The sequence below is a fragment of the Colletotrichum karsti genome (genome assembly GCF_011947395.1).
Source record: "Colletotrichum karsti strain CkLH20 chromosome Unknown Scaffold33, whole genome shotgun sequence".
Lineage (NCBI taxonomy): Eukaryota > Fungi > Ascomycota > Sordariomycetes > Glomerellales > Glomerellaceae > Colletotrichum > Colletotrichum karsti.
The window spans coordinates 28,712-49,787 of record NW_024065933.1 but is presented as its reverse complement, the minus strand read 5'-3'; the positions used below and the strand labels follow the sequence as shown (position 1 = coordinate 49,787).

Sequence of the window (21,076 nt, the reverse complement as noted above, 5' to 3'; positions counted from 1 at the left end):
TCGTCCATGACATTGCGCACCGTGTGTTGAGATGTTCGAATCGCTTCTTCGCTCGGCTTCAAGTGGTCTTTCCCAATTCCTGGAAAAAAGGACGCCAATCTCGCTTTCCAAAGTCGAAAGTCTGCACTGGCGTCGAGGAATCGTCTAAGGATGTAAAGATATCTCGCAGTATCTGTAGATACCCCAGGAAGACTCGGCATTGGCAGTCCCGCATCGTTCGTTTGCAGGTCTGCGGCGAGGAGTGTTAATGTAAAAATCGACGGTTCAGTGCAGTGTGACTCGTTCCGAAGTAACATATCTAGATGGTTGAGTAGGTCCATATCACTTTCGTAGGAATGATTCGGCCTCGTCGGATTCGTTATTGCTGCGTCGATGTCCCGGAGAGGTAGAGACTGTCCGAGAAGGCTTCTTAAAGGTTCTTCATTCGGAATCAGGGGAGCTGCGACTCCATCGACCACATCTAACAATCTCCCTCTGAGGGCGAGAACACCTGGATCTTTTCCTTTGCCATTGCGGCGGGCCCAGAAAGCCTCCCAGTCAACCGCTGGAGTTAAGAAGGAGCCTTCTTGGTAGTTGAACCAAAGAGCCATGCTTGAAAGCCAAGTCTGATCCCTCGAAATATCCATAGCCCACGATGGAACGTCGCGACCTTGGAACTCTCTGTTTATCCGAAAGTTCACCATATGCCCGTTCGAGCGGATGCACGCAATCGTAGCGTCAATCGATACCTCTCGAACGCTACTCGTGTAGTCGACGACAATAAAGCGCGCTATTTCAGGCTCCAATAGACCCAAGATCCCATATAGCTTATCGACAGAAAGCGTTGCGCGGGCCATGAAACCGTGGACAATCCAGGTAGCCGGCGCTGTCACTCTGAAGTCAGGGTGTTTGAAACGGAATCGGGCGACTAGTGAGAGCAGCGTAGCTGTGCTGAGAACTGCGTCTTGTCGCACCCAGTCTTGACCGAAAATGTCATCAACACAATCTGCCATTAGAGAAATTTCGACTAAGGGTATTTTTGTTGAGCCGACACGAACGACCGACTGGAGCGAACTCATGGCGAGCTCCTGTGTGGCCCAAACCCGACTCCAGTAACCGGCTCTGAAAATTGGATACAATAGAGTCAGAGCAGGTATTGCCATTCTCTGCGACGTCGGATGGGGACGTTTTGGTTCGTCTGAGAGAAACACCTTGTTCAGAGCCCTCTCTAGAACTTCTGCGCTCAGTCGATAGTCCTCGACTGACAGGTTCTCAACCTTTTCGGATGCTGACGTGAGTGTATATGCGTGATCCAGCCAAACTCTGTCGTTGCCATCTAGGCTGCTGCCGAGGTCGTCGGAGCCCGCGCCCGCTGAAGACGCTCCAGGTTGTGAATGTGGGAGAAGGCGCTTCGCGACGCGCTCTAGCGCTCCAAGATAGGACTGATCCATCGTCTTTATCAAGTTGAGCGTTGGACCAAGCCACACCGTCGTTTTGACAGCAAGCCCAAATACATCCCGCATTCTTTGCACTTCAGTAGCGCGCTCCCGTAAGTCTTCCTGGTTGATGCAAATCGCGTCCGCCCAAAGCCTCCTTTTTCCCCGCGGAGAAAACTGACGAGCTCTGCGAAATTCCTGAAGCGCAAGGTAAAGATTTTCTTGAATGACCAAAGGCTGGCCGTTGACGTGGATGGTGTACTCGTTTCCCGATCCATTATGCCACATGTAGCTCAGGGTTTCATAGTCCCCCCATTTGAATCGGTCAGGTACATTTAGCCGGCGAAACGTGCGCTGAGGGTCGCGGAGATCACGCAATTTGCAGAAGTCGCACCATTGGTCGTACGTGTCGGTGACAACAGATTCCGAACTAGTAGAACTCGAAGAGCAGTCTGAATCACTGCTGGCATATAGCGAGTCGTCATATGAGGTGCTGGAAGCAGTCTCTGAACTAACGGAATCTCGGAACTGTGCGTAGTCGACTGTCACATCCTCGAGGGACACAGTTTTCATGACACACAGAAGCCGTTCTGTATCGGCAGCATCCTTTGGAGAACTCGGACCGTCGAGATCCGGTTTATCCGGTACGATAGTCAGGAGTCGGATCTGCTGTTGTGACTGGTCAAGTGGGGTGTAGAGAGACATCGCGGCGTCGCAAATGCGTTCTCCGGATGAGTAGGTGCGCAGCAAGATCGATCGTTCCAAATGCGAAGATACGGTTGAAATCTGCCGCCGCCGCCGCCGTCGTTGTCGTCTGTGTCTTTTCTTGATTATCGTAAGATACTGAAAGTTGCGCCCCCTCCTCTCCCCGCCCAAGGCATGCAGGAGGCAGCCAACAGCTAACATCACGTGGCATCCCTCGAACAACTCCGTATCATTGGTGGAAATCTGGCCCCCGTCGTCCTGCTTCTAATCAATCGTGACTGAAATTACGACGGTGTATCACAAGTACGAAATGTCAAAGTGGAAAAAAAGAACACCAACTAAATGTAGTCATCCAAAGGCCTAAGCTTACATCGCCAGACCCAAGCCCGCACGCCCGGCCAGAAACCCCACTCCCTTTCCTTCCTACAGGAACCCCGGGACAAAATACACACTGGGGTTTTTGTTTTCATCTCAGCTCTTTGTACACGAGTTCTCTTTCTCTTTCTCTTCCCAGACTTTGATGCAAGTAAAAAAAAGGGGGGCGGAAGCCCATTCGTCCGCAAATCAGTCTCTCTCTCGCTCTAATTTATCTGTCGTATTCCCTTCCCCATCCACTTAGCCTACCTCCCGTCTGCGACTTCCTTCTCCTTTCCCGCCCCGGCCGTTTAAAGTACTCAAATTCAGACATTACATGAAGCGCAGGCTTCCAGAAGGACCCCTCTCGACAAGATTCTCAATCTCTCTCCTCACCGTACGCAGGCGCCTGCGCACCTCGGCCAAGTCCGCGCCGCCGGGGTTCGAGCCGTGGCCCGCAGGCGGGAGGGATGACTCGCACCTGCTGAGCAGATCCTTGACCCAGGCGCCGATAGCGCCGTCACCCTTCACGGAAGCACCGCCGCGGCGCTTCATCTCGCGCTGCCAGACGTCGACCGCAAATACGATGAGCTCGATGATGCGATTGCGGTTGTTGCCGCTGAAGCCGTAATCTTGGGTGTCGAAGACGCTCTCCAGGACGCGGGTCACCATGTCGTGGGAGACGCCGAGGCTGATGAAGAGCTGGACGGGCCAAGTCGGGTCGGCACCGATCTCGGCGTCCTGGTGGTACTCGACAGCGTAACGGCAGATCTCGGGGAGGAGGATCGGCACGGGGAAGATGAAGCTGTCAAGAGATGTGCGGTGGGCGATGTTCTGGACCTTGACGGAGACAGACTCGTATGGTGAAGGCAGGACCGGGATTCCTGGGCCAACCTCCTCCATCCGTTCAACGGCTTCTTCGTGGATCTGCTCGATCAGACTGACCCAAGTTTGTGAGATGGTACTTGGGTTGCGGTAGTCGGCGCTGTGGTAAATGAGGAGGCAAAGGTCGTAGTAGTTTGCTTGATCGGCGTATTGGTTGAAGAGCTGAGAAAGATTAGCTTAGTCCATGACCATGCGGTGAAGCAACTTACGTCTGACAGTGACATTATCGGACCATCAAGCGCGTCTTGGATCTCCGCCTTGCGCTCTGGTGCAATGCGGCTGTCGGCCTTGAGCCTCTCCAACAAATCGTCCTGAATGTTGGCGATATCAAGAAGCTCGCTAACCTCATGGGCCAAGACCTGCTGTTGTTGCCTGCCAACACCAGCAGTTGCAACGTTGGCATTACCCTTGGCTTTGCTGAGAAGGACGATTCGCTCCTTGATGCCAAGGTTGAAGTCCGAGTTGGCGAGGTCGGCCTGAACTTGAGCGGCCTCGAAGTACCTCTCGCGTTGGGTGTAGAACTTGCAGAGAAGCTCGGCATGGGCCACGTTAGATCGGGCGAGACTCTGCAGGTACGTGATAACGTGCGGTGATTCGATGGCCAGGATTCTGTCAGTCCATCCCTGTTCGATATACCACTCATAAAGGTCGAAGTGGAAGACTTCATCATCCGAGTCGTTCACCACACTGTATGCCTCCAGGCGCTTGGTGCCAATCAACGTTAACCTGCCGTCGATCGTCTCTGGTTCCCTGCTCGACGCTGCGTCCAGGTGCTGCAGAGCCTCATGGATGAGTTCGTAGCACTTTCTGCGTTCCAAGAAAGCATTCGCCCGAGGATCATTAGCGGGCTTGCCATCGTGAACCCAGGTAAGGGCGGTGTTGCCTCTGTCCTTCTCGCGGGCGACGATCAAGCAGAGCTGGATGGCGCCAGCGTAGTACTTGAGCTCGATGTATTGAGACACCGCAGTGTGGAGGTTTGCATACGAAAGAGCGCTGGCGACGCGCTCAAACAGTCGCAGACTCTCGTGCAGAAGGGTGCGAGATTGGTTGCTGTTAAGAGGCTGCTCAGACGCCCTCTTCAACTGCTCTTGAGCCTTGAAGATCACGACATCGTCAGGGCTGCAGAAACTGCCGCATCTTCTACGGAGAGCGTCCGCAACTGTTTCAACATTAGATCCACTTTCGATGTTGCGATTCACGATCGATTTGACCAGGAGCTTAGCCAGGTCCTTTCCGGGAGCCTGAGAGAACAGCTTCTCGTATGTGAGGGCATTCAACTCTTGTTGCGCCTGAGCATCCAGTCTCGTGAAAATGTCACTGACACGCTCGTCAAACAACATCAACACGAATGAGATGCCTTCCGATATGCTCTCCATCAGCTTCTGGAGAGCATGCAGAGCTTGGTGCTCGGCCTGGAGGGCGACCTCCTCCTGCTTGCTGGCTACTCTTTGGAGATCAGAGGGACCTGATAGGCCTTGGATGAAGCTCTTGTTGGCATCAAGGAAGCGGCGAAGGCGCTCTAGCTGTTCTTGAATGGACAGAAGCTTGCCAAGGGGTACGTTTGATTGGATGACGACGCCGCCAGCTGGGCTCACTCCGGAGGCAACCACATTGTTCTTCCACAGAGTTCGGATTAAGCGGGTGATGTATACACACAAGGCGTCGTGTCGTGGAGAGAGGCGAACCGAGGTGGCATTAAGCGGTGTGCCGTCCGTCTCGGTGATGGACGGCTGCCCACCGTAATCGACGAAGACGGTGCGCGCGCGGTCTTCTGTGGCCTGATCGATGGCGCGCGCCGCACCAGGACGAGCATCGCCACCGTGTCCGCATGCTACCGCCAGAGCGCAGGAAATCGTCTCAATACGGCCGTATCGCTGGATGAACTTTCGCGTTTCCAGCTCCAAGCCTTCGTCACCAACAGCTCCACGAATCGCAGCGGCAAATGTGTCGACCAGGCGGCGGCGACGGATAATGTGAACACCAGTATTCGTGAGAATGGCGAACTCGGTGGCGGGCTCGTCGAACTGAACAGCGAGCTCGTTTCCGAAGCCAACTGGCTGCTTTGCGGCGGCGAAGGGCTTCGTAACCAAGCCGACATCTTCGGCTCTGCTTCCAATATCAATCCAGTTACCATGCTCGTAGTATTTGAGTTGTTGAGATGAAGCGTTGGTCTTGATACGACCGGTCTCGGGAGCGGAGACGAAGAGCTGGTCATTATTAGGGTCGTTTTCCTTGACGACAAAATCCAAGAAGTATCCAGGAGCAAATCGAGCTCCGAGCCTGCTGAGGGCCAGCGCCTTTGATGAGAAGTCGATAATTGACTCGCCGGGGTTGGTCGCGCTGGCTCGTGCAGGGTTTTCCGAAGGAGGAAACTTGATAAACTGAACTTGCATGCTTTGTGGGGGTGTGTTGGATGTCACACCGCCAATCATGTAGGAAGCAGAACTCGTCGCGCTGAGGAACAGTCGGCATCCTGTGTTGGTGAGCGCCATAAGATGCAGTTTGGAGGCTTCGCGAGAAGGGATGGCGCTGATCGAGACGAACGTGGTGCGGTCGTTGAGCAGGGGAGACTGTGTAATCATGTGGGTGATGTCACGAAGACACGCGTTTCTCTCCTTTTCGATGACCTTGGTCAGCTTGTTAGGTCCGTCCATGTAGTATGTTCGAATAGTAGATCTGGTTGATAATGTGTAGACCAGTTTTCGCGAGTCGTCGATGACGATGCTTTGCAGACCTTCCGGGCTCTTGTGCTGCCAGAATCCTCCCTGCAGAGTCACCACCGAAGACCATCCGGGGTTGGTGTGGTTGATCTTGCCGCATCGGTTCGAAAACCATTTCTCCTCCTGCTGATAGTACAGTTCGTGAATATCGGTATCGTTGCTTCCACCGAAGAAAATGCGGCCGTCTGCAGTGCCTGCGATAACTCGGACATCGGTGCCTCGAAGAGGAAGGTTGAGCTTGGTGCTGTAAAGCGAGACGGTCTTCGTTCCTGACGGGGTGGACTCGGCGGAGAGACCGAGGAGAATCATCTCGGAGGAAGTCGCGACGACGAGGATGTGAGTGATGGACCCGACGAAGATGCCAGGCTTGGGAGCAACGAGAGCAACAGCGTGGATCGTGTGCGGCTGGTCCTCGAAGCCAATGAGCTCGGGGTCGGGGTGGGTGTAGTCCCAGAGGAACAGCGAGTTGTCGATAACAACCCAGGCGTGGTTGATCTCTGCGAACAGTCCCATTAAAGTTTGGAGCTGGCCGGTGTTGTAATGGCTGAAGACCTGGTTCGGGATCGGGTACATCTGGGTCTTGTGGAATGGCGCCCAAGCCGCATCGAGGGTGCTGTAGTCATATTCGGAGGATGCGCCTGCTATTCGGGGGTCAGAAGCTGCATCGAAGGATGAGTTGCTCCGCCAAGGATAACTTACGCCTACAGTACGAATCCAGCTCGGGGTAGTTCTCGTCGGCCTGAAGGAAATCGTTCACCGACTGTGCAGCTCTCGTGACGGGAGGGAGGCTCTGCTGGGAAGCCTGCGTCTGTGAAACCAATCCACTGGTGCCGACCGAAGATAACGTTGCCGGCGCAAAGTTTGATCCTCCAACCAGAGCGCCGCTGCTTGCAGTTGTTGTGCTGGCCTGGGTTCCGTCGCCGTCCAGGAACAAGCGCCGCCTCGTGGGCTCGGCGTCGCCGCCGGCAAATCTTGAAGCTGCGGGTGTGTTGAAGAAAGCGCCTGGCACGGGGCGCGCCGGGGTCAGCTGAGGGTATGACATGATCGTCGTCGTCGTCGGTCGGGGGCTCGTCGAATGAAGTTGGAGTCGTCGGGCAAACGCGTCGCAAAGGTGCGGCCAGTAGATGGCGGAAGGAGGTCGCGCTATCGAATCATCAACGGGCGGTGGCAGCTCTTCCCAATTGAGCCTTTGTGCAGAAAAAGAATGCTAGCTGATGCTATTCGAAGCTTGCGCAGCTCGAGATCGACAAAGGGAAAAAAGATTAGGAGCTGCGAAGGCTCTCGGTGAGGAAAGGTGTGGTGCAGAGCAGCAAGCAGTAAACAATTTCTGGAGGAGCTGCAAGAGGCTGGGCCAGCACTTGGAATTTTCGCGCCTGGAGCCCGGGTGGTCCCACGCTAAGCCCAATTGGGTTACAAGGCTGAATGAACCTGACGTTTTCACCACCAGCTTCACGGACATTTTCAGAGCTTTGTGGCATTCAGATAATGGTTTTCATTCGATGTAATTGATCATATTAAATCTATTGAACTTTTGGATATCCTCTTGGTTTATCTCAACCACACTCGCCATGAGGGTCTCTTCCCTTGCGGCTTCCTCCCGTAACTCCTCTGCATGCACCTCCATATGCATACCTGCTCATACCTCACATGTCGAGCTCTGTAGAGAGCCTGACTTGTGATATTGTGGCGCGTCATATGACAGCAAACCGATGGTTGATCGACGACAAATTCCGTAGATTAGGCCTTCTTGGCCTCACGCTCAGCCTTCTTCAAAGCGCGGGTGCGGATGTCAGCGTGCATCTTCAGGTTGACCGCAAGAGCCCACTCGTGAGCAACACCAATGGTGTTCTCGACAATCCACAGCATCAGGGCATGCGTCCACCACGGCGTGTAAGTGTAAGCAAAGTTCTGGTAGATGCCAGTGCCGACCTTGCTCAGCGCCGCACGGACAAAATTCTTGGGGTTGGGGATCGTAGCGCTCGCGCGGCGGACCTTGCTCATGGCCGTCGTGATGAGGTAGCTGATGACAAGCTGGACGTCAACGCCGTCGGCCTTGAGCTCAGTAGCGAGAGAGGTGCTCCAGTGCTGCAGGAAGGCCTTGGAGCCAGAGTAGGTGGCCAGGTAGGGGGTGGGGATCCAGCCGGCGAAGGAGCCCATGGTGAGGATCAGGCCCGACTTGCGCTTCTGCATGATGGGAGCGACGACCTGGGTGGTCTTCAGGGTGCCGAGGCAGTTGATGGTGACGATGTTCTGAAGCTCGTCGCGGGCGGTCTGGAGGAAGGGGACGGGGATGCTGTGGCTCTGGCCGACGTTGTTGATGAGGATGCCGACGTCGAGGCCGGCGATGAGCTGGGCGAGGCGGTCGTAGTCGGCATTGTCGTCGCGCGAGAAGTCCATGGCCAGCACCTTGATCTGGACCTTTCCGGAGAACTTGGCCTCGAGTTCGAGGGCGAGAGTCTCGAGCTTGGACTGGGTTCGGGAGACGAGGACGAGGTTGAAGCCCTTGCTGGCGAGCTGGTAGGCGTATTCCTTGCCGAGACCGTCGGAGGCACCGGTCACGACGGCCCAGGTGCCGGGCTTGCCATACTTGCGGAGCTGCGTAGAATCATGGTCAGGTTTGTTGTGTATCGGGTAGAAGAAGCCAATTGCTTACGTTGGTGCCACCGAGCACGAAAACACCGAGAAGGAACTTGACGTAGCCCAAGGCCTTGTTGGCGAGGAACAGGAAACCAACGCTAGCCAGAACCAACTGAACCGGCTCCGGCAGCTTGCCGATGTAGTCTGTAACTCCCAGCATTGTGAAAATCCGAGCAGGTGTAGGGCGTGAAGTGATGTTGCGGGGAAGAAGCGGACGGTGCTGCAAGTCGGCGTCGCCCTTGAATATGCAGCTCGAGGCACGAACACCTACACAGACAAAATGTTGAGATGGGCAATTGTTGGAAAATCCATCACCAGCCACACCTCGGTCGAGCTATCGGTGGGGGTGAAGCTTGAGCCAATGATATCGTACCAGAATTATCGATTGGCCTAACTCAGCCACATCTTTAATTGGGAGCTAGCAGGGGCTCGTATTCGGATTGGGGAAGTCGTTTTATTCTTAGTAGGAAGCTTTTGCAACTATTGAAGTTCACGGGGAGGATCCCACCAGTGACAGACCATTTTCCACTCTCGTTTTCCTCAGTCCCTACTGCGCTTCGTGTTTTTGCCAATTGACCAGATCTGAACTGCAGAGACACATCAATACAGCAAAAATGGTCGCCCTCACCGACCTTCTCCCTCCTGCGAAGGGCATTCTCCCCTACTATATGCTCCTGGTAAGTCAAAAACCTCTCTAACACCACGCATAAGACAACTTGAGTCTAATAATTACCGTTTCTAGCTCTCCCTCCTCGCCATTGGCAACTCTGCCCAGAACTACGTGACGCTGCACTACTCGCGCCGCGTCTACAACGGCAAATACGTCCGCAACGCATCTCTCCCTCCTCGCTCCGACAAGTACAACCCGGAAGACTCGGTCAAGAAGTACGTGCCCGCGCCCGCAGGCGCGAAGGAGTCGGAGACCCTCGACCAGGGAACGCCCCTCGCCGCGCGCTGCTTCGGCACCTGGACCCTGTTGACGAGCGTCGTCCGCCTGTACTGCGCCTACCACCTGCACTACGCGCACATGTACGACCTGGCCATCTGGACCTATGTCATTGCGCTGGGCCACTTCGCCAGCGAGTTGTTCGTCTTCAAGAGCATGACTTTTGGCGTTCCGCAGGCTTTCCCGTTCACGCTGGCGACTGTTGCTCTGATCTGGATGCCTCAAGTCCGCAGCTTCTACGTTGACAGCCCGTAGATGGGAAGTTTCTTTGGGGGTTTGAGTGGCGCGACCACTCCGCAGTAGGAATTCATCGCCGTAAAAGGCCTGTACATTCAACTTAATTGTTAATAATGGAACCAATACAAATCTTGGATTTTCAAATAATGCCGCCTGATATGCCCGACTCCCCAACCTCGCTTCACCATGCTTAAAATCTACTTTTCTAAATCGACTTGCGGTACAGCTCACCGCCCATAGCCCTCAGCTTCGCGGCCGCCTGTTCGGGCGTGATGTCGCGCTGAGGCTCGGCCATCAGCTCATAGCCCACAAGGAACTTGCGCACAGTGGCAGAGCGGAGCAGGGGCGGGTAAAAGTGCATGTGGAGGTAGCTGTTCTCGGCCTCCTCTTTGGTGGCATCGAGAGGCGCTTGGTGAATGCCAGAGCCTGTCCTGTTGTTAGTCCAACTTCCGCCAAAAAGAAACAGGACTACTCACTGTAAGGGAAGTGGGTCTCGAAGAGGTTGTCGTATCTCCTCGCAACCTCCTGAATCGCCTCGGCGAAGAGCATCCTCTCCTCGGCGCTGAGATCCACCAAGGCACGAACATGCCTCTTGGGCAAGATCATGACCTCAAAAGGCCAGACGGCCCACCAAGGGCACACAACGATGAAAGCATCATTCTCAAACACCGTGCGCTCCTTCTTCTCCATCTCGACCTTGACGTAGTCACCCAGCAAGTGGCGGCCGGCGTGCTGGCCACGGTACTTGGCCATCTGAACGAGCTCGGTCCCGGGCTCCTCTGGCATGGTGGAGGTGGTCCAGATCTGGCAGTGAGGGTGCGGGTTCGAGCAGCCCATGGCGGCGCCCTTGTTCTCGAAGATCTGCATGAAGCGAAGCTGGTCGCGGGGCGGGGTGACGGTGCTCTCGGGCGTCGCGGCGGGGAGCTGGAGGGCGGCGGCGACCTTGGAGAGAGGGTTGGAGGGGGAGAGGTGGGAGGCGTAGATGTGCGTCCAGACGTCGATGACCGGGGCGATTTCTTGGGTCGTCATGTCGGCGAGGGTGACGTGGTGCTTCTCGGAGAAGGTGAGGACGTAGCATTTGCCCGTGGCGGCCTCGGCGCGGAGGAGGGTAGCGGCGAGATCTGGGATTCTCAGTCATATGCGACTTTCTTACGATGGGATCGAGCTTACCATCACCTCCGTCTTCTGGCTTGTACTCGGCCTGGTCTTCCTTGACCGCACTGTAGTCGTTGACGAAAACGAAGGTGTTCTTGTAGTCGGGATTCGAGTCGCCGACAGCGCGAGAGTTGCGAGGGCAAAGGTAGCACTGATAGATATCAGATCAGAGCAACTGAACTAGATCAGGGCGGCGACTTGCCTTGGGGTCGTATTCAGGAAGTTCAGTCACGGAGGGGCCCTCCTTCTGGCCTCTGTCCAACTTAGCGCATGTCGCAATATGTCTTCTCGTGCCGGCGCATTCTTACTGCCAGGGTCGCTTGGTCCTGTGAGGGGAGACCAGCAGCCAGGTGCCCTTGAGCGGGTTGTACCGGCGGTGGGAGATGTCGTCGAGGATCTTGTCAGGCATCGTGATGGAGTGTTCGTCTGCCCCTCAATGCGAAGACGATGATGTTGATGGCGGGGTAGCTCGGAGACGAGGAGGGCAGCGGAGGTTTAAATCGAGATCACACGCAATTCAGCGTCCTGTCCGAGATGATGGAAGAGAGGAATTTGGACAAGTTCAAAATTACTTAAAACAATCACGTTGTTGGTTATTCTACGAATCTGGTTAAAGCAGCCCTCGGCAGGTCGCGGCCGAGGAACAGACGGGGAAGCTGCCATAAAACAGCTCACCTGGTGACGTCCTATCCCTGCTTTCGCGTCTCGGGGGTTTCGCGGGATGAGGGACAGTGAAGAATTGCCCCGCGTAACCCCACCATCGCAGATATGCGCCATTGTGTAGCGGGCTCGAATGTGCTGGAGGGCCAAATTAGCGGCGGGAAACTTGCGGAATGCTTCAGTGAGCCAGTGGCTGGTCGTTTTCGAGTGATAACATGTGAGAGATCTCAGAGCAGAACCGCAACGATGGACTGTTTTGGAACATGATTGTCTCGTTCTATTCTATGCCGGCTGGCCTGGATCTCTCGGGACTCTATTCTCTCGTCAGTTCGGTGTATCGAGCCACGACCGGTAGACACAATGTGCAAAGTGATGGATGACAGTTGGAGTAAGAAAGCAAAGAACGACCGGATATTGGTCCGCTGGGCGAGCGAATAAACAGCATATTGGCGGGGATGGCGGAGCCGATTGAGAGATCGAAAATCGGAGGTCTGGGGATATTACAGGAGCTGACATAAGCGGGCCCGAAGGTAGGACTTGGAACTGTGGCTTGAGATCATGATGCACAGCCACTCTCAATGGTCTAAGGAGTGGTCCGAGCTTCGGGTGCACTTCGGGTCAACAATGGCTCCTTGTCCAATCCCCAGATTCCTTCCACTGGAGCCTGGCATTGTTTCGACGGCAACTTGGAGAAAACGTGATTATCAACACGCGCGACGAACCACCTGAAATCCATCGAATTCATCGACAAACCCCCCATTTGCATCGATTACGACGTAATCATCCCCTCGAATCGTCGCGAGCGATCCCGCAGACCGCCTTATGCCCTCCTCCGCATCACGATAACTCCTCCGTCGCCGGCTGAGCCTTACCAGGGGCTGGCCTCCACGTCCCCACAGTAGCCCTGGACGAGATGGGTGTCATCAGGAAGAAGACCGTCACACGGGGAGGCGAGGGAGGTGTTAAATATCATTGCGACATCTGTTCTGTAGACATCACATCAACAGTAAGTGGTTTTGCTGTTTTTCCCTCATCAGGGTCACTGAGCCCCGCTGCCGACCTCCGGCGCATCGCCGCCCGCATCTGGCGCATCGCGCTAACCATGGCCCTTTCGTCAACAGGTCCGCATCAGATGCGCGCACTCCGCTTGCAACGACTACGACCTATGCGTTCAATGCTTCTCGCTAGGAAAATCCAGTTCAAATCATAAACCAGAAACACATCCCTACCGTGTCATCGAACAGAATTCATTCCCCATCTTCGATCGCGATTGGGGCGCCGACGAAGAACTCCTGCTCCTCGAGGGCGCAGAGATATACGGCTTGGGATCATGGGCCGACATTGCCGATCACATTGGTGGATTCCGCCACAAGGACGAAGTTCGCGACCATTACTTGAAGGTCTACGTCGACTCGCCGAGGTTTCCTCTGCCAAAACGATGCAGCCCCCACGACAACGAACTGGCGAACGAGATCTCTAGGGAAGATTTTCAGGCCAAGAAGAAGCGTAGGATCGAAGAGCGCAAGGACGCCGCCAAGAACGCGCCAACATTACAACCCAAGACGAAGCCGACTGCATCCGTACCGGCATGTCACGAAATCCAGGGCTACATGCCTGGTCGCTTGGAGTTCGAGACCGAACACGCAAACGAGGCAGAAGAGGCGGTGCAGCTCATGCAATTCGACCCGGGCGATGGCCTTAACCCCAGGACAGGCGAGCTCGAGCCGGAGATGGAGCTCAAGTTGACGGTGATGGACATTTACAATGCCCGCCTCACACAGCGTGTCGACAGAAAGAAGATAATATTCGAGCACAACCTGCTTGACTACCGCGAAAACACTAAGATCGAAAAGAAGAGGAGCAAGGAGGAGCGAGATCTGCTCAACAAGGCCAAACCATTTGCCAGAATGACGAACCACGACGATTTCGAGAGTCTGTGCCAAGGTCTCATTGACGAGCTTAACCTGCGGCAAGCCATTACACAACTCCAGGAATGGCGGAGCATGCGCATTGGAGATCTTCGGAGCGGAGAGAAATACGAGACAGAAAAGGCCCAAAGGGCACAGAAGGCAGTGCCAATGGGGTCCATGGACAGGGAGCGCATGGCTTCTGCACAAAGGTCTAAGGCAGCCGCCGTCCCCGACCCTCCGAGCGGGGCCGCCTTGCTAGTCGCCCCCGAGTTACCGATACGGCCCATGCCGGCGACGAATGGCGCCACCAGCGAAGAGAGTAAGCCTCAGACCAACGGCAACGTCAACGGGGCCTCGACAAACGGTACCGTCATTGTGGCCAACGGAACGGGCCCGACGGGTCCTGTTACACGGCAGAAGTACATGGCGCAGGCCCTTCCTGGCGTCACACCACTCCCGCTCTCACAGGAGTCCGCGCCGGATCTGCACCTCCTCACGCCCGAGGAAGCTAAGCTCTGCGAGGTAGTGAGGTTACAGCCGAAGCCGTACCTCATGATCAAAGAACAGATCTTGAAGGAGGCTCTCAAGAGCAACGGCACCCTTAAGAAAAAGCAGGCTAAGGAGATTTGCCGGCTGGATTCGCAGAAGGGCGGCCGCATCTTTGAGTTTTTCATCAACGCGGGTTGGGTCGGCAGGGCATAGTAGCCTCTCCCGTTGTGTATACTCAGCGTCGGACTAGTCCGTCTGTGCCCATTACGAGACGGACCGGTCCGTCTTTTCTGTTGTTTGGCTTTGGGAGTCTCGTCAAAAGCGGTGGGAGGCTTTGCCCGTTTGGAGTAAGGTGTTTTTAACAACCACGGAATATGTCTACGTATAGTGTATCAAGATACCAATCCATGAGCGTGACCATTCGGTTCGACTTCTCGTTGAATATGATATATCGTCGCTTTTGATGTTTGACGGCGATACCTGGAGATGGATTGAGTAGCAGCGGAGGAGTACCGACGATGGAACCAAGCACAGACTTCGCTTTCATTTGGCGGTTGCCACCGAACTGAGTCGAAGGTAAGTCGACAGCGGCTACCGTATCTGCTGCCATGTCGAGAAACGTGTCCAGTTTTCGCCGCGCAATGCACCGCACAACATGTTAATATGCTGGGCTGTCATCGAACTTGCTCACCGCGGCATGTCCTGCTCGCCGTCCGCCTCACCGAACCTTCACATAGGTGAGAAGCATGTGGCTGTGTCCTTGGCGCTCTTCACTGCAATCTATTCACCCGCCGAGGGGATCAACCACACTGGCGAATCACCGACTTTTGGCAAGTTCCCCGTGGCATTATCGCAGCGACTTTGCTTTCATTGTTGGCCATGCGACCTACGCAGAAGCTCTCGTAATCATCCCATGTTCTGATTGACCCCCAAACATCCCATATCCCAGCTGATCATCCCTGTCGATGCTCTTCATATTAAATTCTCGGGCAAACTTTCATCGATAAAAGCTTTGACCACAGCTTTTTATCCATGCCAAAAACATCACACTCCAACGACAAGGGAACTCATGATGAAAAGTGTTCAAGCGGGTATATATTTGCTCCCAAGGGTAATCGATTACAACGTAATTACTGGTTTTCGACGAGATCGAATCTAGGTATGATGACTGGAGGCTGAGACAGTGACGTCCCATTCCAACACTTGGTTTACTCCCCCAAACAACCCAGAGTTTTAAGGCCCGATATCTCAATGTCTCTTCGTATGAAATAATGAGACACTTAGAGCATGACGGCACCGACGATACCGGCAGCGGCCGCGGCAGCAGCGACGAACAGGCCAGTCTCCTTGGGGGCGGCAGCAGGCGAAGCAGTCGTCGAAGCAGCCTCACCGGAAGCGCTAGCCTCGCCGGACGCAGTGCCCGACGCGGAGCCGGACTCGGTGACGGTGGCGTCAGTCGCCGTAACGGTACCCGTCTCCGTAACCGAGACCGTACCGGTAGCCGTGGCCGTGGCCGTGCCGGTGGCGTTGCTCGCGTCGGCGCTGGTGATCTCCACCAGGACCGTCGAGCACAGCGCGCTGCCGTACTGCGCGATGACGGAGGAGAAGGCGGGCGCGTCGCTGCAGGCCTGCCAGATGGAGCGCAGCTCGGTGACGTGGGCGTCCTTCCAGCTCTCGAGGGCGGAGCTGTAGGAGGTGACGACGCTGCCGGCGGAGCCCGTGACGGTGGGGAAGCTGCACGGGTCGGAGAGGGTGGGGATGGAGTCGAGCTCGGCGCCGGTGGGCATCATCGGGAAGTCCTCGAGGACGGCCGAGTTCTGGGCGGCGACGATCGCGCATTGGGCCTCGTCGCGGGGGGCGAGGTCGACGGCGCGGCGGAAGGCGTGCGGGAAGTTGCCGGACAGGTCGATGGCGACGGCGCCGGTGGCGGCCGTCGCGGCGAGGAGAAGCTTGGACTGCATCTTGTCGGTGGTGGTGGTCTTGTTGTTTTCTTGAACGTGTCCGTGTTTTTGTGGATGTTGCGAGCGGAAGAGCTGAGACTAGTTAAAGTCTTGAGGATTGTACGATTTGAGATGGCAACTTTGGGCTGAGGAGAGGGGAAACAAGAATGAGTCTATTTGGGCGTGGGCATCTCTGGATATTTAATCATCACACATTAGTTTGAACCCCTTGTCACACAACTCTGGGCGAGAGTCCACGGTCTGCCCGATTCGTACGAATACAGCGGCGCCAGCCAAGTTCGAGGTCTGGCCAAGAGGATAGTGCGAGGTGTGGACAGTCTCGTCTATCCGTACCTTCTGCCTACATGTGAACCCCTGAAATGCGGGTTGTGGTTGCCTACGGCGGGTATGAAGGGCCGTGATGCAATGATTGACCACCATTCGTCGCCGCGGCAAATCAGTGCCATGAGAGCTGCTCAGCCCGTTCAGGTGACGATTTTCCCGGGCGGCTCGATGGAGGAACTGGCATTGAAACGCGGTACCCGAAAGGAAGCACAAAAGGTATTTGCTGCAGCGTGACGGCGGTATCGAGCCTGTACCTGCGCCGCACACCAACAGGTATCGGGTTCACGAAAAGAACATTCACTCATTCAGCGGATAGCGTTCCCTGCCCCTGTCGTTGCCCGATGGTTGGGGAGGCTCCAGTAGGACGGTCTGGGCGGCCAGGGCTGTTCTTCGCGAACATTGCGGCGATCTCGTGGGAGCTGAGCAGGGATGAAATCAAAAGTTCCTTGTGACGTCTCCATCAGCCGCGCCCGGGGCGACGCGACTGTACCCCTATCCCTGCCGTTTGTCTTGAATGGCCCGAGGTCGGCTCTGATGTTCCGGCCAGTGAGACCTCTGGGAGTGAGGAAAAAAGGGGAGACGTCGAGAAGAGTCTTCGTTCGTTACGTGATTAGTTGAACAGACTTGTTGTTGTGGAAATGTGAAGTCGAATTTGAGAAAGGATTCGGGAAAATTGGAGTCAAGGATGAAGATGGAGAGACTGGAGCCTGTGGGTTTCCCCAGTTTATCATTGTCAGGCAACTCAGATGGTGAGGAAAAATGACGAGCAATAATGATGTTCGCCTGGAAGACGGACTTGTTTAGTCTCTGACAATCTGGTTAGTTGAGGGAAATCATTTCATCGCAGCATGAACATAGTGAGAAAAGAAACATCTCAAATTTCCCGAGCCGGTATTACAGCTTCACATGTGTACTAGCGGCCGGCCAGAAATAGGAGCGGTAATGAGCTCTTGCATCAACCAATGCACGCGTAGATAGCCAGTCCGCAGACGGTATCTGGCAGCCGTCAATCAATCACGCCTGTCAATTCTTGATGTCTCGGGACCGAGACAAACAGTTCGCAGCCGCTCCTCAATTCCTTCAAATTTTTTCAGCTCCCCGGCTCACGGCACTCTCAATGTCGCACCCACTCACATCGCGGTAGTTGCTGGGAAAAAAACACTGCCTCGTCGCATTACATCGCGCACCGCTAGTGCTGACGGACGTTGTCTTGCTTTTTGTCCCTCTCCAAATCCTGGTCCCGCTTCTCCGGTCTTGGCTCGTCCGCCTGCCCGCCCCGTCATCCCACGATTGACAGCGTTTGTTTCTTGTAACGGACAACAGGGCTCCGCTAGGATTCCTTGGGTGCTGGGCGCTGACGTTGCGGTCTCGGTGTGGGAGCAAATCAGATCGTGTCTTGGGTTGTGGTGCCACGTCTTGGGGCTACCGTTTTGAGGCCGGGATGGGCAATAAGGATCTTACACGACATGGGCTCTGGGCAGGGCAGCTGTTCAACGTTGACTTTGCGTAGTTTCATCCGTATCGGCATAAGTTTGTTGCATGCGAATTATCCAATACATTACAGTGATGTTGCTTCTGAGATGGGCAGACTATGCCAATGTGCTTGTGAGTATGTTTATCGGGACCTTAAGTACTAGCTCGGAGCTTGTGGCTTGACAATGATCGCCGTCATTCTTTAAATCAGAGGTAGACAATTGTTTTGTATCTCAAAGTTGCCTCTCCACCTGTCACAAGCCAATTCAAAGCCACAATCACAACGCTCAATTTCTCAAATAAGATTCCAACATCGTCAGCTTGAAGGAACGACAAACATGTTCCCCAAAACCTAAACACAGAAGCAGCGGTGACATCCTATTCACTCAACCGGTAGAACATCCTCGTCTTACGCACAGAAGCAGCCAAGTCCTTCAACGCCGAAGCTCTAATGTTAGCTCCCACCGTGGCGTAAGCCGCTGATACCAAAGGTCCTCCGCCATTCCCTGCCCGGTCCTCGGTAGACCGTAGGGCTGACATGCGTCTTTGAAGGCAACAACCTTATTCGACGTAACGGCGCTCAGGATGGACGCACAGCAGTTTAACGGTCTTTGTTTTCTTCTTCGCTGGCGGTGCATTGCTGACATCGACGTCAGAGGATTTGCGGGGGTCCGGCGACACATGTAAGACTGAGACGGTGAGGTTTATATATGATGCTCGATATGGTCGATTATTCACTTGATCTTTTACCTCACTGGGTTTCGCTTTCCAGTTCTTTGAGATCTCACTTCGCTAAAATATCGCTAATATCACGCGAACATGAAGACCGGTTTCGCGTCAACTGTTGCCCTCTGGGGCCTCCTCGCCTCGTTGGCACAGGCACATGTAGCCATCACGTATCCCGGATGGAGGGGAAACAACATCATCACAAACGAGACATTCCCCTTCGGCATGCAATGGCTGTACCCATGTAAGTCCTTGTGCCAACCTCCGCACCTCGCAAGACCGGAGCTGACCGTGGATATAGGCGGCGGCCTCAACGTAACCCAGAACAGGACTCACTGGCCCCTCGACGGCGGCGCCATCGCCGTGCAGCCCGGCTACAACAGCGGCCACCAGAGCGCCCTCATGTACATCAACATCGGTCTCGGCGAGGTGCCTGCCAACTTCACGACCGTCATGGTGCCCATGTTCCACCTCACCGGCCCGTCGAACAGCGCCTACGACGGCACATTCTGTCTGCCGAGGGTGCCCCTTCCGAAGGGTGTTGAGCCGAAGGAGGGCGATTTGGCTTCGATTCAGGTCGTGCAGGCGGCGAGGCATGGAGGTGCTCTCTTCAGCGTATGTCTTCCTTCGCGTGATGGTATGAAACGTGTGGGATGTTGTCACTAACGAGGATGTAGTGCGTCGATATCATCTTCACCGGCGACGAGTCGAAGATTCCGCCGGTGAATGGGTCGAACTGCTTCAACTCTTCCGAGCTGAGGGTAGAGGCGGCGAGCATTGCGATCAATGAGAACAGCATCACGGACCCCTCACCGACGATTGTTTCTACGCCATCTCCAACGAGTGGTGCGTTGAAGATGATTGCTCCGATATCTGGCTTGGTAACGATGTTGTTCATGTTTTGTATGTGAGAAGATCCAGGCCGATGACCAGGCTTTATGCGTTCGTAGCAATTGGAGTTCAGGGTTTCTTTTTCATACCTCAGTTTTGAATCAGACAGAGACGAGACTTAGGATAAACTACAGTCGTGGCGTAATGTGTTATGGAAGGAAGGTTGAGCTTCGCGAGCCAAAATTATGTGGGAAGATGCCAAGAGCAGGGGGCGAAACAAAGAGTACATTTTAAACCCATATTAGGCTTCAATAAAACATGATGGATTTTGGCGCATGGGATCTAGTCTTCTGAGGTAAGCGCAAATCAGTGAAGTAAGCTATCTTTGCATATTCAGGTAACTCGGCAACTTGCCTAGCGTAGATTCATCATTCTCGTAACTGCAACCCAGGTATTGAAATACTTGGTTATCAATCAAGACCTCTCCGCTCCCAGCGCTTAAACAGTTAGGACACCAAGAAACCAATCATACAGAATCTAGGACTCGAGCAAAAGCTTCCCTTACGCAAAGTCGTTACATAAATCTGTGCGAGTACTGCTTTTGGTTTTCTCCTTTCACGTTTTGCGAGTCCCCTGATCTTCACAAATATAAACCATTGGAAACGTCGAAACTCTCGCTGGTGCAAATAATTGTCAAAAGCATTGTACCTTAGAAAAAGCGAGAACAATATTGTTTTCCTAAGATACTTCGAGAAAACAGTCCTGTCAACTTGTAAGCTATCTCTCGTTCAATAATACGACTCCATGTCTCTGGCTTATTCAGCTGTCTGAGTTGTTGGTTCAGAGTGCTTGGAATAAGACGACAAGGACTCAATCTCGGTACGGGCCACTTTGGCATGTAGAAGTAGAGACAGAGCTTTCAGAAGTACACAAAACCTCAAAGCGATAAGAAGTAGATGTAAGACTGCGGTTGTGGCATATGAGGTTTAATCTTGTCACCGCAGAAACACTGTCTTCGACATCCACATTTGGATACAACCCATGTCCAGACTCTGAAAACCAATAAACTCATTGGTTTGTTTACGACAAATGAACATGCTATTTCAGTATCCACTGTAGTTTAGTGGATTTCGAACTTTCAAGTTTCCGTAGTTGTGATGAAGTTGAAAAGACTCAGTCGTGTTCGCACCGAGGAATGCAAGAACATGCATAGCGCCTGGTAATTATTTCCAGCTTGTCCCCCTTGACTTCCCCCCATAAGATTGGTAAATGTTGGTAAGCTTTACCGGACATAATCGGCCGAACAAACAGCATGGGTGATGATCCTCGACAGCCTTGTCAGTGTAAGTCATGGGATTGGTCGAGAGTTGCTGTGCCGCTCGACACCTGCAGGGGAAGCGAGCGAGTGACAACCATTGGCTCAATGCAAGGTCTTTTTAACGATGGATTCCTCCAGACTTCCATTTCCCAACAGCTCAATCGCAGACACTGTGAGCAGCCTCGCCTGTCTTGGTAGCGCGTTCGGGGTGGCGAAGCCCTCGAAACTGCAAATACTCGTCGTCTTACTGCAGACCACCACCTCCATAAGCGCAATCTTCAATTCGGCACTGCCTGCTGCACAGGTTCACCGCGTACATACCCACGAGCG

The 21,076-nt window shown here is 54.4% G+C and overlaps 7 protein-coding genes across 7 annotated transcripts; 3 read left to right on the top strand and 4 right to left on the bottom strand.

Moving 5' to 3' along the window:
• Positions 1–2,807: 2,807 nt before the first annotated feature.
• On the bottom strand, positions 2,808–7,121 carry CkaCkLH20_09278 (nucleoporin nup157 170; the record flags this gene model as incomplete). The annotated part of the gene is made up of 3 exons (XM_038891993.1): positions 2,808–3,521; positions 3,569–6,720; positions 6,779–7,121. The coding sequence occupies 3 exons, from the start codon at positions 7,119–7,121 to the stop codon at positions 2,808–2,810; spliced, it is 4,209 nt and encodes a 1,402-aa protein (XP_038742576.1).
• Positions 7,122–7,816: 695 nt separating this feature from the next.
• On the bottom strand, positions 7,817–8,876 carry CkaCkLH20_09277 (uncharacterized protein; the record flags this gene model as incomplete). Its single annotated transcript, XM_038891992.1, has 2 exons — positions 7,817–8,674; positions 8,733–8,876. The coding sequence occupies 2 exons, from the start codon at positions 8,874–8,876 to the stop codon at positions 7,817–7,819; spliced, it is 1,002 nt and encodes a 333-aa protein (XP_038742575.1).
• Positions 8,877–9,330: 454 nt separating this feature from the next.
• On the top strand, positions 9,331–9,917 carry CkaCkLH20_09276 (transmembrane domain-containing protein; the record flags this gene model as incomplete). Its single annotated transcript, XM_038891991.1, has 2 exons — positions 9,331–9,393; positions 9,459–9,917. 2 exons carry the CDS (start codon positions 9,331–9,333, stop codon positions 9,915–9,917), a joined length of 522 nt encoding a protein of 173 aa, XP_038742574.1.
• Positions 9,918–10,104: 187 nt separating this feature from the next.
• Positions 10,105–11,463, bottom strand: CkaCkLH20_09275 (galactose-1-phosphate uridylyltransferase; the record flags this gene model as incomplete). The annotated part of the gene is made up of 5 exons (XM_038891990.1): positions 10,105–10,325; positions 10,376–11,020; positions 11,070–11,205; positions 11,287–11,308; positions 11,363–11,463. The coding sequence occupies 5 exons, from the start codon at positions 11,461–11,463 to the stop codon at positions 10,105–10,107; spliced, it is 1,125 nt and encodes a 374-aa protein (XP_038742573.1).
• Positions 11,464–12,756: 1,293 nt separating this feature from the next.
• On the top strand, positions 12,757–14,326 carry CkaCkLH20_09274 (uncharacterized protein; the record flags this gene model as incomplete). The annotated part of the gene is made up of 2 exons (XM_038891989.1): positions 12,757–12,835; positions 12,930–14,326. 2 exons carry the CDS (start codon positions 12,757–12,759, stop codon positions 14,324–14,326), a joined length of 1,476 nt encoding a protein of 491 aa, XP_038742572.1.
• Positions 14,327–15,393: 1,067 nt separating this feature from the next.
• CkaCkLH20_09273 (uncharacterized protein) lies at positions 15,394–16,074 on the bottom strand (the record flags this gene model as incomplete). Its single annotated transcript, XM_038891988.1, has 1 exon — positions 15,394–16,074. The coding sequence occupies one exon, from the start codon at positions 16,072–16,074 to the stop codon at positions 15,394–15,396; it is 681 nt and encodes a 226-aa protein (XP_038742571.1).
• A 2,616-nt stretch (positions 16,075–18,690) lies between these two features.
• Positions 18,691–19,508, top strand: CkaCkLH20_09272 (uncharacterized protein; the record flags this gene model as incomplete). Its single annotated transcript, XM_038891987.1, has 3 exons — positions 18,691–18,841; positions 18,899–19,212; positions 19,275–19,508. The coding sequence occupies 3 exons, from the start codon at positions 18,691–18,693 to the stop codon at positions 19,506–19,508; spliced, it is 699 nt and encodes a 232-aa protein (XP_038742570.1).
• Between the last annotated feature and the right edge of the window lie 1,568 nt (positions 19,509–21,076).